Raw genomic sequence first — 25,760 nt, forward strand, 5'->3', positions numbered from 1 at the left:
AAAACAAAAAAAAGTTTCATTTTGAAGCAAAGAGACACAAAAATATAAATTTATCAATGTTTACTCTGTTGAAAATGTAAAACGTACTCATTTTAAACAACCCAAAAGTGTCCATGAAGCACTACATTCTCAAAAACACACAATCCACCTCAACGTCATGAGAGAGGGGACTGGAAGTAGGGGCGCAAGGTGGGAACCAAACCTACATGGGGTGCCGGCCCACAGATGCAGATATTCAGTTTGATGCTTATTCTTTAAAGCTACGAAAACATAATTGGGAAAGAAAAATGAAAAGATCTGCAATTAGCCATTAAAAAAAGTGAACACCAAGAGGAAAAATTAAATGGAATATTTCACCATGTCCCAAAATCTGGAGGGGTGCTATAGCAGTTTATTAAAAACTCCATTTCATGTACAGCACCTCACTCATGTATTACGAACGTACCATTTATGATGTCCGAAGGCAATTAGGATGGGTATTCAGCGATTAATTCAACATTTCATTGGTAAAAGTGAAGCTGGATTCCATTCCCCTTATAAGTGTCTTTATGAATTTCCCCATCTTTGAAAAAGTGTTACTTTCCAACGGTGAAAGACTGCAGTCCAGTAATCGCTCTGCCGAGGATCAACGCGTGAATGTCATGAGTCCCTGAAAAAGAAAAAGAACATAAAACATTAAATTCTGGAGCCATCTGACCGTACAAAGACGGGGCTGCCATCTAGTGGTCAACTGGTAATGTTACACTCTCAAGTCCAATGACCGACATCCAGAAACATGAAATATAAAAAGGTGACTGCTAATAAAATCTGCTTAACTCAATCAAGGGGCGGGGGGGAATATTGAGGAAGCCTATCTCAGCAGCCAGACAAGAACTAAACCCGGGTGGGTCTGTCGGTTCACTGGAGGGGCTACTCACATATGTGCTCACAATAGGCCTTACTCTTCTCTCTCTCTTTTTATTTTATATATATATATATATATATATATATATATATATATATATATATATATATATATATATATATATATATATATATAGTGAGAAGTCAAGTAAAATGACAAATTTTAAAAAGATTACAATATGAAGACTTTCGAGGCAACTCAGGTGAGATGCAATCATTTTGCTTGACTTCTCACTACATTCATAATGGCTAACATGGTACAACACCCTAGTCTTATATATAAACATCTACGTGTAGAAGTGTGTGTGTCCGTCTATCTGTCTGTCCAGCCCGGAAGTGAGAGGCGGAGTCGGGGTGAGGGCTCTGCCTCCGAGGAAACAGAAAACTTGCTTAGCCGCTAATAACACAAGCAAAGCGAGCACATCAGCAAAATGAAACCTCCAAAGAAAGACAAAGTCGCTTAGCCGCGAACATCGGCACAACGGTATCCCTTTTACTTTTCTTCCTGCCGCTAATTCACAAACGAGGCGAGCACATCAGCAAAACGAATTCTCCAAGGAGAGAGACGCCCAGAGTAGTTCTTTTCAATTACCTGATGTCTGTAAATTTTAATTTTTTTTTCTGAGGATTTCAATAGTTACTAGGACCCTGGGCATTTTACAGCACGGGCTTACACAGCTGGTACTTTTCATATATTATATATATATATATATATACACATATATATGGCTCTACGGGTTTCATATCTGCCTATTTACCACACACACAGAATTTGACAAGTTCGACGTTTAACCAGCTTCATTTATTTTCTACAGGTGGTGATCCATGTTAAGACTAATCGCCTCTGTACGTTTTCAAAATGAGGCCAGTGAAGAACATTCTCAGCATGAAATGCGTTTCCTTCACAAATCGCAGTGCTGACAGTTTTAAGATGCCTCAGAGTCAAGATTCACAGTTCCCGATTTCAGCTTTCCATTAACTGTGCACGACTGTCGCACATTCTCATCATCTGAAAAAAAAAAATCGGTTTTCTTACTGCAGTTCTATTGTTTCAAATTTCTCTGCCACAAAAGCCACACACTGAAAAAAGACGACTCACTGCAACAATAATAAAGCAGATTATCAGTTAAAGTGCACAAAGCGAGCGAAGAAACGCTGCATATCTTGTTTGATCAATTCGCCCAGTCAGTCATTTGAATGCCTCATCTACTCTTTAAAGAAAATTAAGATGTTTCAAATGTTTGTTTTTGTTCTCTTATGAACAAAACAAAAAGAAAAATCTTATGATTGTGAAGAACACCGAAGTCTAGGGGTCCTCGGGCCCAGTCCTGGATGGCCGCAGTGGCAGCAGGTTTTTATTTTCACTCGGTTTCTTAACTAGAAAGCAATTCCTGCCAATAATTTCATTTCATGGCTTGTTTGTCCTTTAACTCTGCCATGTCAGCTCATTCTCATATCCTCGATTTTCTTCCCCTTCCTAATGATGTCCTCCAAATGATTTGAAGCCTAAAATGGAGGAGTAATTCTCAGTCCTTCACTTTTTTCTCTTTGCTTTCCTTCCAAGTATTTCATTCATAAAAACCCAATAGTACATGCTAAATAGACACGGGTGTCAATCGTAACAAGCTCAATGGAGAAATGCTGCTCTATTTTGTCATTTGCACGTTATTGCTAATTAGGAGCCTTTAAAAACCGAGAATACGGCTGTTTAAGACCAAAATAAGCAGTTAGGGTTCAAAATCTTAACGAGTGAGACCACTGAAGTGAAGTAGAAGTGTTACTTGAGCAATATGGGCTTCTTATTAAGCAGATGGGTTGGAGCAAAAACCTGCAGCCACTGCGGCCCTCCAGGACGTGACGGAGGACCCCCTTCCCAGGGCAGTCCCTGGGCAAGCCTAAGGTCTGAATGCGGGCAGGTCACACTCGAGGAAAATGTAATAATATGAAGTACGACGACACAAACTACAACTCAAACCAGAAAGTTAAAGAGTGGACTGGTGGGGGAGTGCGAGTTCATTTACAGCAGGCATGTCCAACTCCAGTCCTGGTGGGCCGCAGTGGCTGCAGGTTTTCATTCTAACCATCTGCTTAATTAGCGAGTGCCGTCTTTGCTGCGGATTCCCTTGTTTTGACTTCTTTTTAATTGACGTGACTCAGACCACAATAGTTGTTTATTTCCTTAATGGGACACAAACAAGCCGCCACATGAGCAGCTCACCTGAAAATAAAGAAAGGTGAGGGTCTCCGTCATGATGGTCTGCTCAGGTCACCAAAACATCTTGACGGTGGTCTTTGAAAAAAACCCAGAAAATCAACAATCTGTTGTGGCGGAACGAGAGCAGCAACAAGTCCTCATATTCAAGAACGGCTTCTCATTAAGTAACTGGTTGGAGTGAAATGGGCTGGAGTTTGAAGCCCCAGTTTAGCTGGTCATCTGTCGGCTCGTTTCACGACTCATTTCTGTTTGGCTGCCATTTAAAGAAGAAACGAATCAATTCAGAGGACTGAATCCTCAAAAACAGGGCTATTAAAATTAGGGAAAAGAAGGAGTTAATTAGCAATGAAAACTGATTAGGAAAAGGGTTAGAATGAAAACCTGCAGCCGCTGCGGCCCTCCAGGACTGGGGTTTGACACTCCTGCTGTATTGTATAATTTAGACTTGGAAAAGTGCAATGGCAGATCCATAGAATGGTAAATGCTTATTTGGTTTACTGCAGTGCTAAGAAAGAATAAAACACTCCAACCTCCAACACGACACAACTTCCACACCTCAAGAATTCCCGACTTACGTCTTTGCGTTTGTATTAATGTGATGTGCTGTAAGCAGAACTTTGAACGCATCATCTGTCCATTCCGATCAGCTGGCCAACACACAACATAACCAGCACTGCGCCCACAGTCTTCATCACACGTCTAGCTAGGTCTAAAGATCCTCAAACCCTACCGAGTGAGGACCTGACCAGAAAGCTTTCCCAACTGCCCTTCTCACTTCTCATAAAAGTGCAGGTCGTCAAGTCAGGCGTCTCACCTTCGTAAGTATTGACAGCTTCGAGATTCATCACGTGGCGTATGACATGGTATTCATCTGCTATGCCGTTGCCCCCCAGCATGTCCCGGCACTGGCGTGCGATATCCAAAGCTTTCCCACAGGAGTTGCGCTTCAACATGGACACCATTTCCGGGGCCGACCTGTTCACAGACAAATCCAGTTAGTTAGCAGTTGCGATTTGAAGTCAGGCCACCTGAAAAATGTCACATTCATCCACTCGTCTTTACACCCGTTCAGTGTATTAAGATGAAATAAAAGATTACATTTGTACGGAAGCTGAGAGAGGACGTGCAGTATTGTTATTTTTTTTTTTTATTGTTTTCTTGAGATAACAGAATCGAGACTTGGTGATGAGGATGGCGATACCTTCCTACAGCTGCTTGTGTGTGAAAAGTGAAACCAGAATTAAAAGTCAAGATGAATGATTGTAATCATTTCTACCATTTGATGGCTCAGAATTTGGTTTAAAATTGTGCCCACTGCTTAATACAAGTCACTGGGATAAGAATTACATCGGGGACCAATCACAGATACCCTCGTGTCACTTCAGGCCATACTGTATCAGATTTTATTCCGGCAGATTCATTAGCGGTAATAAAAAAAAGAATATGTGACCTACTTCTTCTGGTCGATTAGCCGTCCCAACTGGAGACAAGCCTGAAGACCGATGCTGATTTCAGTTAACATGTCCGCCATCTTCTTCTGAATGAGTTGGTTCCTGGCCAGAGGAACTCCAAACTGGATTCTAGTAGAGAAGCATCACAATAGAGAGTATGATAGAATCATCAAGAAACAGTCTTTATTATAAGTCAATTATCTCATTACAGACTGCACACAACAGGACGTGTATATAAAAAGGTGGATAATCTATAAGTCAATTTGTGTATGTATGTATGCTCCAGCATCACGTCCAAACGGCTGCAGTGAAACTTGGTACACGTTTCTCAATGGTCGGCTAAAAATACTGTAGGGTGAAATCTGTCCTAACCCACCCCCTTCTGCGTAGAGTGTGATCTTGCGGTCTTGTATGCATGTTATCATCCAGTTGACACTCAAAACGACCACCAGATGGTGAACTGGAGGTGACTGCCAGCATTCTTTATGTTTGAGCGCCACCATGCCCGCCTGTTGCTTTTGAAATTAAATAGAGTTCTACGCGTGTAAGCGAGATGTAGAGTCAGGGTGAGGGCTCCAGCTCCGAGGGTACACAAGCGAGGCCAGCACATCGGCAAAAGAAAACGTCCCAAGAAAGACAGTCGCTTAGCTGCTAATGCACAAACGATGCGAGCACTTCGGCAACATCAATCCTCACAGCAGAGAGATGCCCAGAGTAGTTCTGACGATATGAAGACTTTCCAGGATCCCGTGCTTACACAGTTAGTGTATACCAGGTGACTGCCAGCATTCTTTATATTTGAGCGCCACCGTGCCCCTGTTGCTTTTCAAATTAAATAGAGCGTCAACTGGATGATAACATACATATAACAGCGCAAGACAGCGACATTAGTGAGTTTTTATTGATTGTTAATTTATTTTAAGTATTAAAAGTTAGTGTATATGTATGTATGCTCCAGCATCACGTCCGAACGGCTGGACCGATTTTCATGAAACTTGTTACACATGATTTTCATTGGTCGACTAAACATACTGTACGGTGAAATCAACCCTAATCCAGCCCCTTCTGGGTAGAGTGGGGGGGGTGATCTTGTGGTCTTGTATGCATGTTATCATCCAGTTGACACTCGGAATGACCACCAGAGGGCGAACTGGAGGTGAAAGCCAGCATTCTTTATGTTTGAGAGCCACCACGACCCTGTTGCTTTTGAAATTAAAGCTGGCCGGTTACGAGCATCAACGAGATGATAACATACATACATACAAACGGGATTCCAAAAAAGTTGGGACACTAAACAAATTGTGAATAAAAACTGAATGCAATGATGTGGAGATGGCAAATGTCAATATTTTATTTGTAATAGAACGTAGATGACAGATCAAACGTTTAATCCGAGTAAATGTATCATTTTAAAGGAAAAATATGTTGATTCAAAATTTCACGGTGTCAACAAATCCCAAAAAAGTTGGGACAAGTAGCAATAAGAGGCTGGAAAAAGTAAATTTGAGCATAACGAAGAGCTGGAAGACCAATAAACCCTAATTAAGTCAATTGGCAACATGATTGGGTATAAAAAGAGCTTCTCAGAGTGGCAGTGTCTCTCAGAAGCCAAGATGGGTAGAGGATCACCAATTCCCACAATGTTGCGCAGAAAGATAGTGGAGCAATATCAGAAAGGTGTTACCCAGCGAAAAATTGCAAAGACTTTGCATCTATCATCATCAACTGTGCATAACATCATCTGAAGATTCAGAGAATCTGGAACAATCTCTGTGCGTAAGGGTCAAGGCCGTAAAACTGTACTGGATGCCCGTGATCTGCGGGTCCTTAAACGACACTGCACCGCAAACAGGAATGCTACTGTAAAGGAAATCACAGAATGGGCTCAGGAATACTTCCAGAAACCATTGTCAGTGAGCACAATCCACCGTGCCAGCTGAAACTCTACAGTGCAAAGAAGAAGCCATTTCTAAGCAAGATCCACAAGCTCAGGCGTTGTCACTGGGCCAGGGATCATTTAAAATGGAGTGTGGCAAAATGGAAGACTGTTCTGTGGTCAGACGAGTCACGATTCGAAGTTCTTTTTGGAAATCTGGGACGCCATGTCATCCGGACCAAAGAGGACAAGGACAACCCAAGTTGTTATCAAGGCTCAGTTCAGAAGCCTGCATCTCTGATGGTATGGGGTTGCATGTGTGAGTGTGGCATGGCCAGCTTGCATGTCTGGAAAGGCACCATCAGTGCAGAAAAATATATTCAGGTTCTAGAACAACATCTGCTCCCATCCAGACGTCATCTCTGCATTTTTCAACAAGATAATGCCAGACCACATTCTGCATCAATCACAACATCATGGCTGCGTGGAGAAGGATCCGGGTACTGAAATGGCCAGTCTGCAGTCCAGATCTTTCACCTATAGAGAACATTTGGCGCATCATAAAGAGGAAGGGGCGACAAAGAAGGCCCAAGACGATTGAACAGTTAGAGGCTTGTATTAAACAAGAATGGGAGAGCATTCCTATTTCTGAACTTGAGAAACTGGTCTCCTCGGTCCCCAGACGTCTGTTGAGTGTTGTAAGAAGAAGGGGAGATGCCACACAGTGGGGAAAATGGCCTTGTCCCAACTTTTTTGGGATTTTTGACACCATGAAATTCTGAATCAACATATTTTTCCCTTAAAATGATACATTTTCTCAGTTTAAACTTTTGTTCCGTGATTTATGTTCTATTCTGAATAAAATATTAGAAGTTGGCACCTCCACATCATTGCATTCAGTTTTTATTCACTATTTGTATAGTGTCCCAACTTTTTTGGAATCCAGTTTGTACATACATACAAGACCGCAAGACAGGCACATTAGTGAGTCTTCATTGTTTGTCAATTTATTTTTTATTTTAAAGTTGTGTTTTTTTTTTTGTTTTCTTCAAACAAATACGTAGTGATAGCAGCAAGCTACGTAACAAAGCTGCCAGTCAGAAAGAGGACTTGGTGATGTCAGTCCGAATGGCCACAGACAACTCCATCGCTTGGTATTTTTGAGGCAAACATTTTAAAGTAGAAGACGGTGAACAGACAAGACACCCCAGTAAGGCCGATTAATATCAGTGCTTCTCAAACTCAATATGGCTGCAGGTTTGTCTTTCAAACAACTCCTGGCCTCATTAGGCACGCTGTCAGTTCCCAGTTTCTTTGTTTTTGGGGTTAATGTTGCCATTTTGTAAAACTGTTCTTAGAATGCACCAAGTGTTTATGTATGTGACATGGGGATACACTTTTATTTAAGATTTTTCATCATTATCGTGATTTTCATTCTGCTCTTCCAGGCCTTCTGGTTATTTAATTCAACATTTATTGTGGGTCTGGTAATAGTTGTAGTGGCAACCTTTCAACATTCAGTGTCATGTGTCTGGATGTCTACTCTGCTTCTTAACTATTATTAGGATAGAATTGAGGGGAACAAATTGAACATAGAAAAGTAGAGTTAAGCATTTAAAGCTATAGCACAAATATGTCCAAAATGTAAAAAAAAAAAAAATCAAATCAATCACACAGTTTTAATGAATGCAGAATAAGAGAAGAAATAACAAAAACACAGCTAATTAGATCAATTAAGACCCAATCTTAGAAAGCTAATCTTTGATGTTAAATTCAAATGTTCACTTAATTTCAATAACAGAACAAGAAAAGAATGGGAAGTCAAACTCATTCTAAAACTGAACACATTGCAACATGGTTTGAACAGAGACAAGAGTTTTACGGCCAGATATGAGGATTGTTTGCATCTCTCAGACTGACACAGACAACCTGTCTACAGATCCACATTGTATTGAAAAACTCATCAGAAACTTCAAAAGACTTTGTTGGACAGTCATCTTATCCAAAGATCTCGACCATACATTGTTCTTCTCTCTTGTTAAATGAACCCCAGCCTGAAGGAGTCTGTTAATTTTTTACATTTAAGATTTCTCACTTAAAGATTTACCAATGCTGTTTCTTGTCCTATTGTGTGTATAAACACAGGGAACTCCAGTGTATAAGCCCCCTAGTGTATATTATATCTATTAAGAGATGAAGAGATAACACAGCAGATTTACACGGGTGACAATATGAAATGTAAAAACCCTCCTTTCGTACTTAATGATTTTCTGCTTTGAATTTCCTTACCTGTCCAAGGTGTACTGGCGTGCAGTATGAAAACAGAATTCTGCAGCCCCTAGAGCCCCCCAGGAGATACCATATCGGGCATTGTTCAAACATCCAAACGGTCCCTGTAGAATACATTTAAAAAAATAAAAAATTAAAATTGATAAAAATTAACGTTTATAGGAAAACAGCACAGAAAAAAAAAACTCAACACAGAACAGCTTGGTTCAGACAACATTTTAGACAGTTTTATCTCCTCCACATTTTTAATTGGTTCTGACAGCCCCAAAATGGTTTCCCTGTTGGTGCGACTCACAAGCATCTGGAGAGAGCGGCCAATTTGTTATTCCTCAATCGTACTCTATAGTATGGAGAGCTCGCCGAGATTGCTAGTAGTGTTGAGTTGCAGATCTCTACGGCTCTGCTCCACTGATGAACCAATCAAACTGCACACATTCAATAACGTTACAAAGCACCCCAGGCATTTGCATCTTTCTCAAACTTGCCCATTTAAATATCCTTAAGGTATTATTGAGGTTACGGCTGAGGGAGAGTGATGTTACTCAGGAGTAATGACGATCGAGCAGGCATGTCCTGTAGTAAGTGTGGTGTAGGGCTGCAGGCCACAGCCAGACCCTTCTCCAAAGTTTTTGCTGTGTAAGCCATGTGACATAAACGTGCAATCTAATTGGCTGTTCAGGAGAGCTCCTGAATCACAAAGCTAGACCATTCTCAACAATCTTGGTGCGGAGGAGCAAGGGCGCCAACAGGTCTCTGAATAGTGGCTGGGTCACCATGATGAGTTTGTGAAAGGTTACGAGACCCAGGATTAACATGAGAGAGAGAGAACTAACCACTCCATGGATAGTCAGATGTCCTGTGTGTGTGTGTAGGAAGGCCAGAGGGCTTAATACATTTAAATTCCTCAGCCCTTCCCCAATTTTATTTACCTTCTTTTCATTACTCGTTAGTCATTCCAATCATCATCATCTACATTTGGGACTGGCTCACCAGTGGCGCTAAAGTCCTCAGCTGTTATTTATGTAATTCAATAATAAAAGAAAAAAAAGATATATACTGTATATATAAAAATAAAAAAAATTCATGGACACAAAAAAAAAAGTAACCCACTTAGGTATCTCCTAGAATGTTCTCCAAGCAAAGCAGTGAGGACCAAGTCACAGACCAAGCAAGCTTACAGGGTAGCATATCCGACTGCAAGTCAGTGGCCTAATGGTTCAAAGTCCTCCCTGTACCCTTTTTATGTTGATCTTATTCATGTTTAGTATACAAAATTATATGTAGAATAATAATCAACACTATGTGATGGGGAAAAAATTGTTTATTACAATAAAATTATCTTCTAGGAAAAAAATATGGCTGTTAGTTATTATTAACAAATGTAAGATATTCACACCTCTCTTTACTTCTATTTTTTACATTTTACGATATATATTTATTCTCGATCATGTCATTGCCTGAAAGCATAGCAACATCTTTTGCTTTCCACTGTAGTCATCGGGGGCGACATGGTGGCGCAGGGTTCGCTTCCCGGGTCCTCCCTGCGTGGAGTTTGCATGTTCTCCCAGTGTCAGCGTGGGTTTCCTCCCGTAGTCCAGAGACATGCAGGTTAGCTGGATTGGCGATGCTAAATTGTCCCTAGTGTGTGTGTGTATGGGTGGGCTGGCGCCCTGCCCGGGGTTTGTTTCCTGCCTGGCGCCCTGTGTTGGCAGGGATTGGCTCCAGCAGACCCCCATGACCCTGTAGTTAGGATATAGCGGGTTGGATAATGGATGGATGGATGTAGTCGTCAGTATTTTAAACTGATTTCTTCACCACTGCCATTCTAGAAATCCAAATATTTCTGTCTCTCCCTCTCTGTCCTGCATTGTTCTTTATTATTTCACATTTTATTTGCTCCTGCACAATTATCTGGCTGAGAGTTTATCATTGTTACTACAGTTCATATGTACTTCATTAGTATTCTATAATTCTTTTCTGCTACTATGTAATATCAAGATAACGGTGTCATCCATTCCAATGGAAAAACTAAATGGCTTGCAGAATGCCAGCGTTAAATTATTGCTAGTGATGTACAACCTATTATTACAAAAAGTTTTGATTCTGCATTTGAACAAGTAAATGTAAAAGCTTCAAGACACTGGATAAACCCAGAAAAACGTTACTGCAACTTGGTGCTTGCTATGTCACATGATATTTCTCCATTAACCTTCTGTAAGGCAAGGACTGGCACACAGAAGTGTAGAAGCTGGCAGAGTGTCTCACCAAACAGCAGAAAAGTTAAAAGTAAGAGTGGAGACACAGATGCACCTGACTTAGTAAGCTCTAACACAAGCCAGCCAAAAGTGTGGCTTCTTACCGCTAAACCCGAAGCATGTGGCAGAAGGCAGTCTTCTGGCACCTCCACATCCTCCATGATGATCATTCCTGTTGTGGAAGCCCTCAAGGAGAACTTGCCCTCAATCTTGGGGGTGGAAAGACCCTTCAGGCCTCTCTCCAGAATAAATCCACGCACTTTTCCGTCTTCACACTTTGCCCAAACAACACACACATCTGCCATTGGCGAGTTGGTAATCCTACAGTCAGGAAGAGCAATAAAGGAACGGATTACTAAGACGAAAGGGGCAGAAATGAAACTTCATAATGCACGGTGAATTAAACAACAGTCTTTAAATGCAGCAAGGCAAAAGAGCCAACTGTACACTTCAAAAAACCTAAAGGGGATGCAGTATTCTTCTGCTGCCATTAACTGCAGAAAAAGTGTATGCCCCATAGGCCAGCCATACTACTTCAGACCCCCCATCTCCTTAGAAAGTCTCAGAAGCACTTTAATAATAAAAAACAAAAATGTAAAAAGCATTGCATTTTGTGGCTTGAGAAATTACATTTTTATTAAATCTCTTTCTGCTGTAAAACATGCAAAATACTAAAAGTACAAAGTCAGAATGATAATACTATGAAATGAATAATAATAATGATGAAGATATTAATACTGTATATACTGTCAAAATAGGGCGGCATCATGGCGCAGTGGTAGCGCTGCTGCCTCGCAGTAGGAGACCCGTCTTGGTTCGTTTCTCGGGTCCTCCCTGTTTGGAGTTTGCATGTTCTCCCCGTGTCTTCGTGGGTTTCCTCCCACAGTCCAAAGACAGGCAGGTTAGGTGCACTGGCGATCCTAAATTGTCCCTAGTGTGTGTGGGTGTGTGTGTGAGTGTGCCCGGCGGTGGGCTGGCGTCCTGCCCAGGGTTTGTTATTGCCTGTGTTGGCTGGGATAGGCTCCAGCAGACCCCCTGTGACCCTGTGTTAGGACATAGCAGGTTGGACAATGACTGACTGACTGACTGAACAGGAAAACTGCTTAGGTCTTCAGCATAACGTGTTCTCAACAACAATTCGTTTGATCAGGTCATTGTCAAATAACTTCAAGTACGTAAGTAGATCCTGGGCATCAATGTTCACTTTTGTTCCTGGCTGTCCCACCAAATCCAAACGAGGTGGTGCTGGTTTATTTGAAGCAGGGTCAACAAATGTGAACGTCACTTTCGGTTTCACTGCCAGAAATCTGATTCTCTTTATCTTCACTGCAGATGAGATCAGCATCGCTGCTCATTATCACTGTCAAGATCATGCAACACCTGGGCTGCTGGAAAACGTTTCTTACAAGACGCCATTATGAGGCTAGGTGAAGATGCGCCTACACCATTGCCCAGGTAAAGCTCGGGCCTGACACTTATATAAGACGCGCTCATACCACTTTTACAGCCCTGGTAATCGTCGGGTCTGATGCTTACACGAGACGTGTCAATACAGTTGCCCGAATGACACCCGAGACTAATACTTTCAAGACTCTTTTCACAGCCCGAGTGAAGCTTAGGTCTAACGCTAAGAAGGCTAAGACAAGAATTACTCCATTTCCTCTTTTGAGTCTTTTTTGCTTGGGTAACACACAGAATATTCTTGAACATTGTGGATAAAATGGCCAAACGAAAAGACATAAACGGTACAGATGGGTTCTCAAGCTTTTTACTTTTAGAAAGCAAACAAAAACACGACAGTGCTAATGTTCCTAACTAACTAGAGCTGCGAGATCTGACCATCACTCTTAGACGATTGACTTCATCAAACTGAAAACTTTATGTTGAGAAAAAATCTCCGATACGTTTATCAACCTAAAGAGGCTGAAATGAATTTTGGCTGAGAAGACAGTCAGTTCACAAAATTGGTGGGCTGGGTGGCATTGATCATCTCTCACACTTAATGGAGCTCATTCTGCACGATAAAATGACACATTTAGTTTTCACAAATTGACTGTAATTAAATGGATTAAACAAGCAATGGATGGCATGCGCTATGCTACAAATTTGTATCTTCTACAAAAATGGACTTTTGATATTCTCACCAGGTTTTGGAACCATTCAGAGTAAACGTGCGACTGGAGGGATTGTATCGGGCACGAGTTTCCATGCTACCCGGGTCACTGCCATGATTTGGTTCAGTCAATCCAAAACAACCCAGCAACTCCCCGGTAGCTGATATGCAAGTCAAAAGGAGAAGAGGACAGAAAAATATCATATTAAAAAATATCACTATGTGAAATAAGCACAGAAAAAGCAAACTTAGCTCTCAATGAGCTCTCAATATATCAAATCAAGAAAGGCAGGGTTACCGAGCTTTGGCAAATACTTCTGTTTCTGCTCTTCTGACCCATAAGCGTATATAGGGTGCATTACAAGGGAAGACTGGACGCTCATCACGGACCGATAAGCACTGTCTACCCTCTCCACCTCTCTTGCAATCAGACCATAGGCTACATATGACGTTCCAGCACATCCATATCCTGAAACAAAGAAGAAAAAAGACATCTGCCAAACGTATGCTCTACACATCATGCCCACTTTAAATTAAACATAGTATATCACCCCTCACTGGCAGTCCAGTAATGGTTAACAATCGAATTCTGAGAAATTATCAAGAAGACTTCTGGGTAGCTCAAAGCAACAAAAGTTTGAGCCTTTTCTGCAGCAGCCAAGTTCATGAAAAGCTGCTGTCTAAAGAGAAAATGGTGGTCGGCTCAGTAGCTCCATCTCAAAACTTCTAACTGCTAGTGAGGTGGTCACCAAAGTTTCTACATAATGACACACAAAACCCACCGTCTTAAAGTATGGGAAAGGACAACACCCCTGAAAAGTTCCATCATCCCAAGTATCTCGACACGCTTTCTGGATTGCTGAGTATGGATACTGACTGAACAAGGGCCACTAGTCCTGCTGCTGTTCACTACACCTACCAGCCGCATCAGCAAGATGCCCTCAGGATTCTGTTATCCATGAAGGCCTTAGCCTCCAGTGCCTCTCCTCTAGACTATTTATTTTAAATTCTCTCCCTCAAAACATATTATACTAGCTGTACCCGCGACTCTGCCCGCGTAGTAGTGAAACAGGACAAACTTTAAAAATCAATAAACAAACAGGTATTGCTAGCTAAGCGGAGGAAAGTTACACTCCAACATGCCGACTCGAATGGAGGCTGGCGCGTGAGTGAGGAGGAAGGCCCAGCCTGGATCACCTCCCCTCGGTCCGCAGCCTCTGTCTCAGATTAGCGCAAAGAAATCGCTCCTGCAAGCACGCTATGATACTTAGCGCAATGAGAGAAGGTGCAATATCAATCGCAATGTTCAAGTAAGTTATATAAAAAAAAAAAAACAATCTAACTCCGTTAAGTAGTTATCTCGTTCATTAGCTAAGCGGAGGCAAAGTACACTCCAACATGTCACAAGAGGTAGACCGACTCGAATGCCGGCTGGCGCGTGAGTGAGTGAGTGAGTGAGTGAGGAGGGCCCCGCCTGGCTCCCCACTCCTGACATCACGCTTCCCCCTCCCTTTGGTCTGCAGCCTGTGTCTCTCGGATTCATGCAAATAAATCGGTACTGTAAGCAAGCAAGCTACGATACTTAGCACGATGACAGAAGTCGCAATACCAACTGAATGCTCAAGCAAATTACAGAAAAAAACCTGATCTAAATCCGTTAAGTAGTTCTCACGTTCATCAGCTAAGCGGAGGCAAAGTACGCTCCAACATGTCACGAGAGGTAGACCGACTCAAATGGAGACTGGCGGGTGAGTGAGGAGGGCCCTGCCCGGCTCCCCACTACTGATGTCACACTTCCCCCTCCCCTCGGCCTGCAGACTGCCTCGGATTAGCACGAATAAATCGCTCCTGCAAGCGAACTATGACACTTAGTGCAATGAGAGAAGTCGCAAAATCAACTGGAATGTTCAAGCAAATTCTACAAAAAAACCTGATCTAAATCTCTTAAGTAGTTCTCTCGTTTGCTAGCTAAGCGGAGGTAAGATATGCCCCCAGGCTGGCGTGTTAAATCCGTTAAGTAGTTCTCTCATGTACAGTGGACAGACAGACGTTGGACTTATATTTTATTTATATATATATATATATATATATATATATATATATATATATATATATATATGAGAGAGAGAGAGAGAGAGAGAGAGAGAGAGAGAGATAGGAGAGAGAGAGAAGTATAAATGTTAATTTCATGCTTACCATAGTGAGTACAGATGCACGCGATGTACTGTATACAGTTTAAGCACACGTACCCCAGACAAGCTATAAATTCACTCCCTTCAGACATTAAAATATTTCTATTTCCAGTCTCAAACCACACAAAATGTTGCCATCACTTTTGAGCTCATTTTTTATTCACCTGGGGCGACTAGAATCTACTGATTGAGAAATCAGATCATCATCACAACATTATCAGCGATATTTTTCAAAATGGAGGCACACAAATGAGCAAACATGTCAAGCACTGTGAGTAGCCAAATTAGGCAAGGTGCAAGTCAGCGAAACCTCAATAACAAGAGACGAGCAACCAAGCAATAGAGTATATAGTTCAAATAGTCTAAAAAAAAAAAAAGCTTCGTGTGAACAGCTCGTGTGAAAAATTACTAAATTAGTTTGCAGTGTTCCAACAAACAAGGGAAGTACATTACTGCTTTTCGACTGTGAAGGAGCTTTTCTTCTCAATAAGCATATCAACTCAAGTTTCGACTAAATATGACTATGCTGGAGATAATGATGTTTACTGGGATGTCCTACTGTTTTCCAGTGTTTCTGTTCTATACCAGCATGGGTGGAGAGCCTGTATACGGGTGTGGGATTGGCATTTTGGGGCATGGGCCCAAAAAGCAGAAGCACAAGTTAAAGCAGACAAGCTGACTATGACTTGGCTAATCAGACCACGAGTGTGAAAAACTGAAGTGCAAGCAGAAGGTCAGACAGCCCTCTGAGTTTTAGTTTAAATGCTCTACTAAGCAACCTTTGAACAACAGCAAATAGATTTTGACAAAACTCACAGGAGGAACTGCAGCACGTCATTTTGAAAGGACGCGTTCCAAAATGTTCACATCTTACATTTCAGAATACTTTATCTAAACCACTAAAATTGATGAAAATGACTGTGAAGTTTTTTTTATAGAACATTTCACTGTTTATGCCCATTTAGTTTATTAAGCAAGTGAATAGCAAAGTTTGTGGCACAGGCCATCATGAGTAAGGTTTAGCTAAAATGTCATTTTCAAAACTTATTACAGCACATGGTGGACCATAACCAGAACTTCTCTTATGATTCCGATATACAAGATAAGTAACAATCACTTTATAAATTTTCAATCAAAAGAAACATACCTTTAATAGTTGGTCCCAAGACCCCGAGTTCTCCCATTTCAGTCAAAATTTCTCTGTGAAAGACTGAAGGGAAAAAAAAAAAACAGAGAATAAAAACACAAACAAACACACATTACAGCTCAGCAACAAAACAGTTCTTTCTATGGAATGCAAATTTTGACCACAATTAATAAATTGACCCCCTCTGACTGAATAATAACTTTTAACTGTTGAAAAGGCACTAATTAATAATGCAGAAAATAAGACAAGGATCATTTTCCCATAAAAGATATGTAATATGTAAAATTTTGTATTAATGTTACGTGAGAACATGTCACAATTACTGAAAAGCGTATCATAAGAGAGTTTTGTTTAGGAGTAATCTCTCTATTATATAAAAAAAAAAATCTTGGGAGGGAGACAAGGGAGACGAGACATGATCTTCTCGGAAGACACTTTGACGTCCCACGAGACAAGGCAGTGAGACAAAAGGACAGCTGCAGTACAGGCTTTTAAATTTTTCGACGTGCAGCATGACAAGCAGAACGCGCAGCTCGCCAGCAGATGATCCGATCGCATCTCCTTAGTGTGTGTTCAAATATATTGTTCAGATTTAAACTAAGTCAGAGACTTGTAGATCATCTAATTCGTGTTGCCAGCGTGAATTAAGAATCCAAAAACGTTGTTGCAGTATGAAGTTCCGCGAGACGGAGACTATTAACTTGAGATTCTTTCATGTCACGCCCACCTTACAACCGTTTTCAAAAAAGACCACAGTCATCTAACCTCTCAGTCGTGTGAATGCTTTTGTCAGACACACTTCCTCCACTCTCAGCTCTTATAAATTTTATCAGGACAATAATTTTATATGTTCTAGTTGACATGTCAATGACAAAGCGAAGAAGAAAGAGCATGAACAGATATACCTGAGAATTTCAGTTTATTTATTAGAGAGAAAGAAACGATATTCACTCACAAGCAGTTATACGTTGCGTTGTCACGATGAAAGCCCAAACACGGAATCAAAATTCAATACGATCTTGAAGAAAAGTTAATTCCAAATATTGTTTTTACAAAAGTTTTAAAGTAAAAGTGAAAATAATGCATATGTAACAATTCCCATGAAAATAATCTCTTTAAATTGTATATCCGGTAAACCAAACCCAGGGGTGGGCGAGCGAAGCAAGCAGGGGGCAGAGCCCCCTAGTAATAATAACAATAACTACAAGGGTTTGCGAAGACAAGACAAAGCCTTTTATTCTGCTGGAATCCAGGCAGGTAGCGCAAGTGCATTGAGAAGGGTGGAGACGACATTGAGAAATGACATTACCAGTTTTGTTACGGTTTGTTCCATTTTCTAACATTAGCTTGACTCCCCCTTGTAATAATAATAATAACAATAATACTACATTTTATTTATAAAGCAACTTTCCCACACTCAAGGCAATTCACAGAATCTCAGGAAAAAAAAAACAGCAGGGTATATGTAACAAGTCAGTCAAGTTGGGGAGCATGCACTGGTACAGCACGTTGTCGCACCCACTACACAAAGAAACAACTCGGGATCCTGGTTGGCAACCCCCCCAAGGCAGACACATGGTCCAGTCCCACCGTCCGGAAATGACCCTCTGTCTGCCAAATCCAGGTTGTAAGTGGGCGACCCCTTGGCCTGGTCCAGCCACTCAGGTCCCCAACAATGAGGACCTTATGAGCCGGATCACCCTCGGGGAAACGCGCCACATGGCCGTAGTGCCGTAAGTGACGCTCCCTCACAATGCAGGTGATGGGCCTCATTCGGGACTCCATGAGCAACACAAAGTCAAACCAACGGTACCCAAGGATTTTCCGGAGAGACACAGTACCAAAGGAGTCCAGCCTGTGTACGTGTAACATTGGATACAAATAATCTCCACATAGAACACTAAAAACAGACAAATTACAGGATAGAATTGAATAAAAGACAATAAACCAGTGTAAAATACTAAAATTCAATGCTAGAAGAAAAGCCTGAGTAGGAGCAGGCAGAACACGGACATCATCAGCGCTCCAGATACGTGTATGAAGCTCTGTATGAAGACTCCTGGCTGTAATTGCTGCCAAGGATTCTTCAACTCTTAATGAGTAAACGGTCTGAAATCTTGTGTCACTGGGATATTTTAGTTTTTAACTTTTAATAAATTTGCAAACATTTTTAATATCCTGTTATCCTGGTATATTGGGTGTTGTTTGATGAGGGAAAAACAAATAACAAATTTTAGCATGAAGCTGCAACATAACAAAATTTGTATAAACAACAACAACATTTACTTATATAGCACATTTTCATACAAAATGTAGCTCAAAGTGCTTTACAAAATGAAGAATAGAAAAATAAAAGACACAGCAAGAAAATAAAATAAATCAACATTAATTAACATAGAATAAGAGTAAGGTCCAATGGCCAGGGTGGACAGAAAAAACAAACTCCAGACGGCTGGAGAAAAAAATAAAATCTGTAGGGATTCCAGACCATTAGACTGCCCAGTCCCCTCTGTGAAAGGTTCAGAATACTTTATGAAGGCCCTGTGTATATATTTTTTTTTTTTTGTTTTTGACTTACTACTTTAAAATCTAAAAAGCAAAGTGTTTTTTTTGTGGTGTTGCTCCAGGATCCTTCCCAGTTTGGAGATGTTCACAAAGTAATGAGATCTCCTATTAGCTCATGTTGTAAAGGAGCTGCATCTGAGGGTCTCTGTAATCGAGATTTTGCAGGAGTCAGGTACCGCAGTGCAAATGTCTGAACTGCGACAGACTGTAGTGCGATTCCACGACAGAACAAACTTATGTTTTCTGCTCAAAATAAAAACTATTCAAATAATGATTCTTTTTGAACCAAACCGTGACCAAAAATTAAAAGACCCAAGTGAGCAGTCAATTTTAGGAATTTGTACAGAAAGTTTTGAAGTAGTTACAAGTGTAAATATATACTCAGCAAAAAAAGAAACGTCCCTTTTCCAGGACTGTGTATTTCAACAATAATGTTTTAAAAATCCAAATAACTTTACAGATCTTCATTGTAAAGGGTTTAAACAATGTTTTCCATGCATGTTCAATTAACCACAATCAATGAATTAACATGCACCTGTGGAATGATCGTGAAGACCCTAACAGCTTACAGAAAGTAGGCATTTCAGGTCACAGTTCTAAAAACGCAGGACACTAAAGAGACTTGTCTACCGACTGTGAAAGATGCCCAGGGTCCCTGCTCATCTGCATGAACGTGCATTAGGCCTGCTGCAGGGAGGCATGAGGACTGCTGATGTGCCATGTCCGCACTGTGAGACGCCTAAGACAGCGCTACAGGGAGACAGGAAGGACAGCTGATCATCCTCACAGTGGAAGACCACGTGTAACAACACCTGCACAGGATCGGTACATCCGAATATCACACCTGCGTGACAGGTACAGGATGGCCGCCACAACTGCCCGAGTCACACCAGGAACACACAATCCCTCCATCAGTGCTCAGACTGTCCGCAATAGGCTGAGAGAGGCTGGACTGAGGGCTTGTAGGCCTGTTGTAAGGCAGGTCCTTACCAGACATCACCAGCAACAACGCCGCCTATGGGCACAAACCCACCTTCGCTGGACCAGACAGGAGTGGCAAAAAGTGCTCTTCACTGATGAGTCACGGTTTTGTCTCACCAGGGGTGATGGACGGATTCGTGTTTATCGTCGAAGGAATGAGCGTTACACCGAGGCCTGTACCCTGGAGCGGATCAATTTGGATCGATGGCTAGGGCCATTCCCCCCAGAAATGTCCAGAAACTTGCAGGTGCCTTGGTGGAAGAGTGGAGTAACATCTCACAGCAAGAACTGACAAATCTGGTCCAGTCCATGAGGAGGAGATGCACTGCAGTACTTCAAGCAGCTGGTGGCCACACCAGACACTGACTGGTACTTTGGATTTTGAGCCTCCCTTCATTCAGGGACACATTGTGAAACATTTTTAGTTGATGTCTTATGGTGTTGACTCTTTTAGTGTTCATACAAATATTTACACATTAAGTTTACTGAAAGTAAAAACAGTTGAAAGTCAGAGGACGTTTCTTTTTTTGCTGAGTATATTAATAAGACTACTATCCATACAAAAAAAGATGCCACCGGGTGACACCAGCTTGGGTTTTCATTGCAGCCATACCTTCATTGCGGTTTGCCAGGAGTATGCGCGGCATTAGCTTGTCCTGACAGTAGGTGCGGAAAGTGTCCCTGATCATTGTTTCCTCCTCCGTCAGCTGGCTTTCCAAGCATAAGGCATCCTGCCAGTCAAACTGCACTTTAGCTAGGAGATGATCAAAACATACAAAAAGAAAATTAAGATGTGAAGGTTAACTGCATGGATATATTCAGATCTATTCATGCATTATTGCACTTTACTCACTTGTAAAGGCCACAGTTAAACATTTACTGGTTTTTATAGTGGACAGTTTTGGATATGACTAAATACAAAATACTTTCATGCTAACAGACGCCATGCATTCAGAAGTTAACTAATGACTAAGAAACTAGTTGAGATGTGCCAAGTGTCACTATAACTTAACAGCATATCTCTCGATTATAAAAAAAAAAAAAATCTTGCGACGATACGTGATCTTTTGAAGAGAGACACTTTCATGTCCCGCGAGATGGACAAGTCACGCCATACTTACAACCTTTCAAAGCAAGTCCCACGATACACGTGCACATGGAGAAAAGTGTGAGAGCTAGCCTGAACACCATGAGACAAACACCGGTATTATTGTAAAACACACAGGCTCATTAACAATAATGTCCCACACAGCACACAGTGCTCCCGCACCAATCACCCCAAATCACAGGCCTTTCAATGTCCGTGGGCCGCCTTTCTTCCTTGCTCAGGAACTTTGTCCTCCTCCAGCACCCGACTCTCGCTCCCCGACTGCAGGAAGGCGGCCGCTTTTATAATCACCTGGATGTGCTCCAGGTGCTTGCTGATGTTCTTCCGGTGGCACTTACTGGTGTGGCGGAAGTGCCGCATGAGCACCCGAAAGCACTCGGGGCAGCCCTGGAAGGTCCTTCCTCCACCTTCCCAGGTGTGGCGGAAGTGCAGATCTCCCGGGCTTTATGAGGCTTGGTGATAACCATGGGCCCCCAAGGTTTTGAGCCTCCATGCTCCGTACCTGTGGTCCCCTCACTATCCAGGGTGGTTACCGGGGGACTATAGATTGCCTCCTGGTCGTTCCACGCGTCCCGGCTGGGTCTGACCCCAAGCCTCCTGCCACAAAGGGTATAAAGCCTTGGAACATTGCCAGACACACCTCGAAGCCAATGGACGGATGGGAGATTTCATCATCTGGTCCCGAGTACCCTTCCAGCACAGCGACAAAAATGGCAGACTGTATGCATCGAGATCCCACCTTGATAAAAGTCTTGCTATGGCTTCCTTCATCTGTAATGCTGCGTAAATCGTCATTAAAGAAAGCCAAGTTATTTTCTCTTAAGTGATTTCTTACCGCTGCATCACTATGGGAGAGGTATCGCCTTTTAACATTATAGCTGTATAGTTCTGAGTTACTTAAGAAGCCACAATTGCAAAAAGAACTTATTCCAACCAGGGAGCTAGCACTCCCTACAGGAAAACACTGTACAGGCGTTCAAAGCGCCGCACGAAGTGAAGATCACACGGCACGGCAGCAAGCCAGCAGCTGATTGAGCAAAGAGGAGGTAAAAAAATAAAAACAACTGTTACTTGTTTCCCATTGTATCACCGTTTAAGAGGGGGTGTCGGAGCAGCAGCCGCGTCTCCTTGGGGTGCGTTCAGCCCCCCTCTTCACAATGGCGCATAGCGCTAGCGATGCGGCAAAGCCCCCTAGTAAGACAATAAACACAAGTTATACTCACAGGACTTTGTCTTCTGTTCCAGCTTTGCATCTTTTTCTGGGAAATAAAAGGTTGGCGACAGTTAATTTTAAAACTTAAAGCAAAGATCAAATTAAATCAAGTCAGAGGTAATGAATAGCAAATAGTTTACTTTTGTGATGTCAATGTTTCATATGTATGTTTTATTTGCAGTGCTAGAGGATATCATGACTTACATAACAACTTTTAAAGCCAGCAATATCATCAGAGTGGGCATTTGAATGTTTCAAACAGAAATGTCCAATAGTGCACACAGAACAGGGTGCCATGAACAAGGGAGCATCTGGGAAACAAATACAGCCAGAGGGTCATTTAGGAATTTGAAAGGACTTTCCTAAGGTCTGGCAGCAAAACTGAACATCTGTCAGATTACTAAGCACATCATTTTATGTGAACTTAATTTATATTTTTACACTCTAATACAGCGCTGTAAACACCCTCAAAATGAGTGTTTCAATCACGTAAGCGTCCCTGTTTAAATTATAAATATATAAAGGAAGAGTTTCAAGTTTTTTGTTGGTTGATTTCTGAGCAGTATTTCTCATGGTCCTAAGCAACAGCAATGTCTTGAGGATTGATTCATAACTAGGGGTCATCGGCAAAATCCACCAAAGCACTTTTCTTAGTAAATTTGCGGAGTTCGATGTCCTTGTTTGCAGACTTTTTCCTAAATATCTTCAAGCTCAGCGAAGTTTTGCAGAACTCACAGCAAACAGAGAGCTATTTGTAACCAAGTACATTACCATCTTATTTTGAGCTTTACTTGCTTGTCTGCTTCTGCTTACTACAAACCTAACAATCATGGTGCATCTTACATTAATATAAAAGAGGATGTGATATACAGTTTAGCTTAAATATATGGCAAGACTGACCCTAGCAGCATTCAACATTTCCTATGCTGCTTCAGATATATGAAATCACAACATCTACTGTTCACAAACTCGGTTTAAAAGAAAAAGTGTATTGTGATTTTAATTTCATCATATCATGATAAAGCAATGATAATGTTTTAGACTGATTACTTTTTTATGACTTTTCCATTTATATCAAAATATGATCATGGACACTTGTCTGTAATTTCTATTACCTTTTTGAGCAGCAGAGGTGCCTTGATTTCTCACTGCCATACAGGCCACCTTCTGATGGTGACATCTCAGGAGCCGAGCAGCAACACTTCTTAAGGCCATGGCTCTTTATTATACTGTTCACATAAAAAAAAGACCGCAAACATGATTTCTTTCATAATGACTTCCACAAAGTCCAAAGGTACCACAAATCAAGGTCGTTACAATCTGAAACAGTAGACAGTGTTTGAGGGCTACAAGGGAGGCTTCTGTTTGCAATGCTGGTATAACAACTACAAGTAGAAAACAGCAAGATATCTCTGCAGGAATATGATACGATTTTTGAGATGATGTAACATCAGTCACCTTCGCTCATGTGCTTACTAAAACTTATCGTGCCACAGTGGGGTACCCTGGTCAGTTAAACAGCTTCCCACGTCTCCTATAAATATTCATTAGGAAGAAATCCACAACATAACACAGGCAATGCTTCCATAAAAAAAGATAATAGAAATTACGCTCTACAAACTGTCATCCGTACTGGACTCTTGCAAAGTCATCCTGGTCTTTTAAGATCTTGTCAAGGGCAGCATACCGTACCAATTCTAACTTACCAGTAAATCTGTGCACTCGGCCCGTCTCACTTCTCAACTTCTCAGCGCGTGTCAGCACTTCTACACGACCGCCTTGCCCTTAATTCTTCTTCTTTTTATTGGTCGTTCCCACGCCCGGCCCCTTCACCGCTATAACAGAAATTTAAGGGCTTCACCGCCGCTCTCAAAAGTCCAACGCACTCACCAAGTAAACAAAAGTGCGGACTACCAGTGCGCATGTCAGCGTGCGACGTCATGACGTTACTCCGTGGCACATTGGAGGTAGGAGAAGCACGCATGACACTCCTCAGAGCGCGGGCCCGTCAATCATGTTAAGCGAACCAATCAGCTCAGAGTGGAATTACGTGAGAACTAATCAGGAACGAGAGAGGCGGTGCTGCGCGCGCCTTTGAAAAGTAAAAATAGAGCCTGGAGCGCGTGGTCTTCCCGAGACGGGAATGAAATTCTTTGTGTAGAAGACTTAAAAGGAGTTGATATTATCAGCAAATGACTTTTTTATCTTCTTGAGATATAATTTGAGCAGTAAAACATTAAAAGCCAATGTGCCCGGTAGTGGAGGAAATCGTATTAATCTATCTATCTATCTATCTATCTATCTATCTATCTATCTATCTATCTATCTATCTATCTATCTATCTATCTATCCATCTATCTATCTAATCCTTCCTATTATACTAAAATTAAATTCCATCTATCTATCTATCTATCTATCTATCTATCTATCTATCTATCTATCTATCTATCTATCTATCTATCTATCTATCTATCTATCTGTTTAATACATGCACAAAGCCTTGAGCAAAGCTTTTATATATTAACTCATTAAAGTCGATTACATTTTTTGCTGGTTTTAGATTCTCTCAGTTTATTGTTTTTAGTAAATGAACGCTTATAAATAAATCCACAATGTCCTATATTTTTCAGTAGAAGGTGTACTCATAGGTACAATAATATTTAGGAATTATAAATATGTTGTGTATGCTAGATAAGCACAAAATAAATTGGAAAAAACACATAAATTTGCATGTGTATTAAACGCAAATCTAGTGGTGCCTTAAAGGGTATTACAGCGTCTTGAGGTCTCACGATCCAAAGCGGCAGGTCTTATCTCAGTATTCTGACTTTCCTGGGCTGTCTTGACTCCTTGGTATATCTGGTTTTTCTTCTGGGGGTGTCTGGTACAGCATACTTTTGAGTCTTTTTAAAAAATAAGATGGGGTACTGAGGTGTTGGGAGTTCTCAGTATAACAGGGCATAACCACACTGGACAAATGACTGAATTCATTCTGTACTATAAGGGACATGAACTGCACTCCTGTCGTTAGACTGCAGTGCTCACAGGGAACACGTAAATAACAGTTTATGGTCATTTTGTTTAATAGGGAAGGCACCATCGAGGGCTTGTGTCATCTGCTTTTTACTGGTATGCTGTGCACATTGCGTGGCGTTCACCTCACCCACCTTCAACCCCCATGCTGAGTTCATTATCAGGTGTGTCTCCATATCTACATGAGTGGGACTGGACAGTCTGTCTCGAGACAGCTGAAACAAAGACCCCCTCTGTCTCCATGTCTAAAAGAGTTCCAAGAGTGAAGCCTCAGCAGCCAGTAATAGAGAGTGACTTGCCTCGGCTCGTTCTCTGCTAAATATCTGCCTACACATTGTCCTTCATGCCAAAATTCCATTTCTCTAACAATATGCTTCACTGTAATTGCATGCTTTGGTGTTTCCAGTGGGATGTAGTAA

The 25,760-nt window shown here is 41.5% G+C and overlaps 1 protein-coding gene across 2 annotated transcripts; it reads right to left on the reverse strand.

Annotated features, from left to right (window-relative positions):
• Window positions 1-43: 43 nt before the first annotated feature.
• gcdha (glutaryl-CoA dehydrogenase a) lies at window positions 44-24,229 on the reverse strand. Of its 2 annotated transcripts, none has more exons than XM_039772515.1 (12): window positions 24,015-24,229; window positions 23,424-23,537; window positions 22,319-22,354; window positions 20,601-20,741; window positions 16,442-16,504; window positions 13,401-13,571; window positions 13,134-13,263; window positions 11,094-11,310; window positions 8,735-8,838; window positions 4,573-4,698; window positions 3,933-4,093; window positions 44-649 (listed from the first exon to the last, which is right to left on the reverse strand). In XM_039772515.1, the coding sequence occupies exons 2-12, from the start codon at window positions 23,521-23,523 to the stop codon at window positions 576-578; spliced, it is 1,323 nt and encodes a 440-aa protein (XP_039628449.1). In that variant the 5' UTR covers window positions 23,524-23,537; window positions 24,015-24,229; the 3' UTR covers window positions 44-575. The 2 variants fall into 2 exon arrangements, with proteins under 2 accessions (XP_039628449.1, XP_039628450.1); XM_039772516.1 differs by lacking the exon at window positions 24,015-24,229 and adding an exon at window positions 23,919-23,939.
• Between the last annotated feature and the right edge of the window lie 1,531 nt (window positions 24,230-25,760).

This window comes from Polypterus senegalus, chromosome 12 (genome assembly GCF_016835505.1).
Source record: "Polypterus senegalus isolate Bchr_013 chromosome 12, ASM1683550v1, whole genome shotgun sequence".
Taxonomy (NCBI): domain Eukaryota; kingdom Metazoa; phylum Chordata; class Cladistia; order Polypteriformes; family Polypteridae; genus Polypterus; species Polypterus senegalus.

What these genes read in the sequence shown, in the direction of transcription:
- gcdha (XM_039772515.1), bottom strand. Translation starts at nt 23,523, where the DNA reads ATGGCCTTAAGAAGTGTTGCTGCTCGGCTCCTGAGATGTCACCATCAG. An exon ending in CGCCAGTACACCTTGGACAG is followed by an intron (nt 4,699 to 8,734) that starts GTAAGGAAATTC and finishes CTTCTCTACTAG; the next exon opens with AATCCAGTTTGGAGTTCCTC. An exon ending in AGCTGTCAATACTTACGAAG is followed by an intron (nt 650 to 3,932) that starts GTGAGACGCCTG and finishes TTTCTTTTTCAG; the next exon opens with GGACTCATGACATTCACGCG.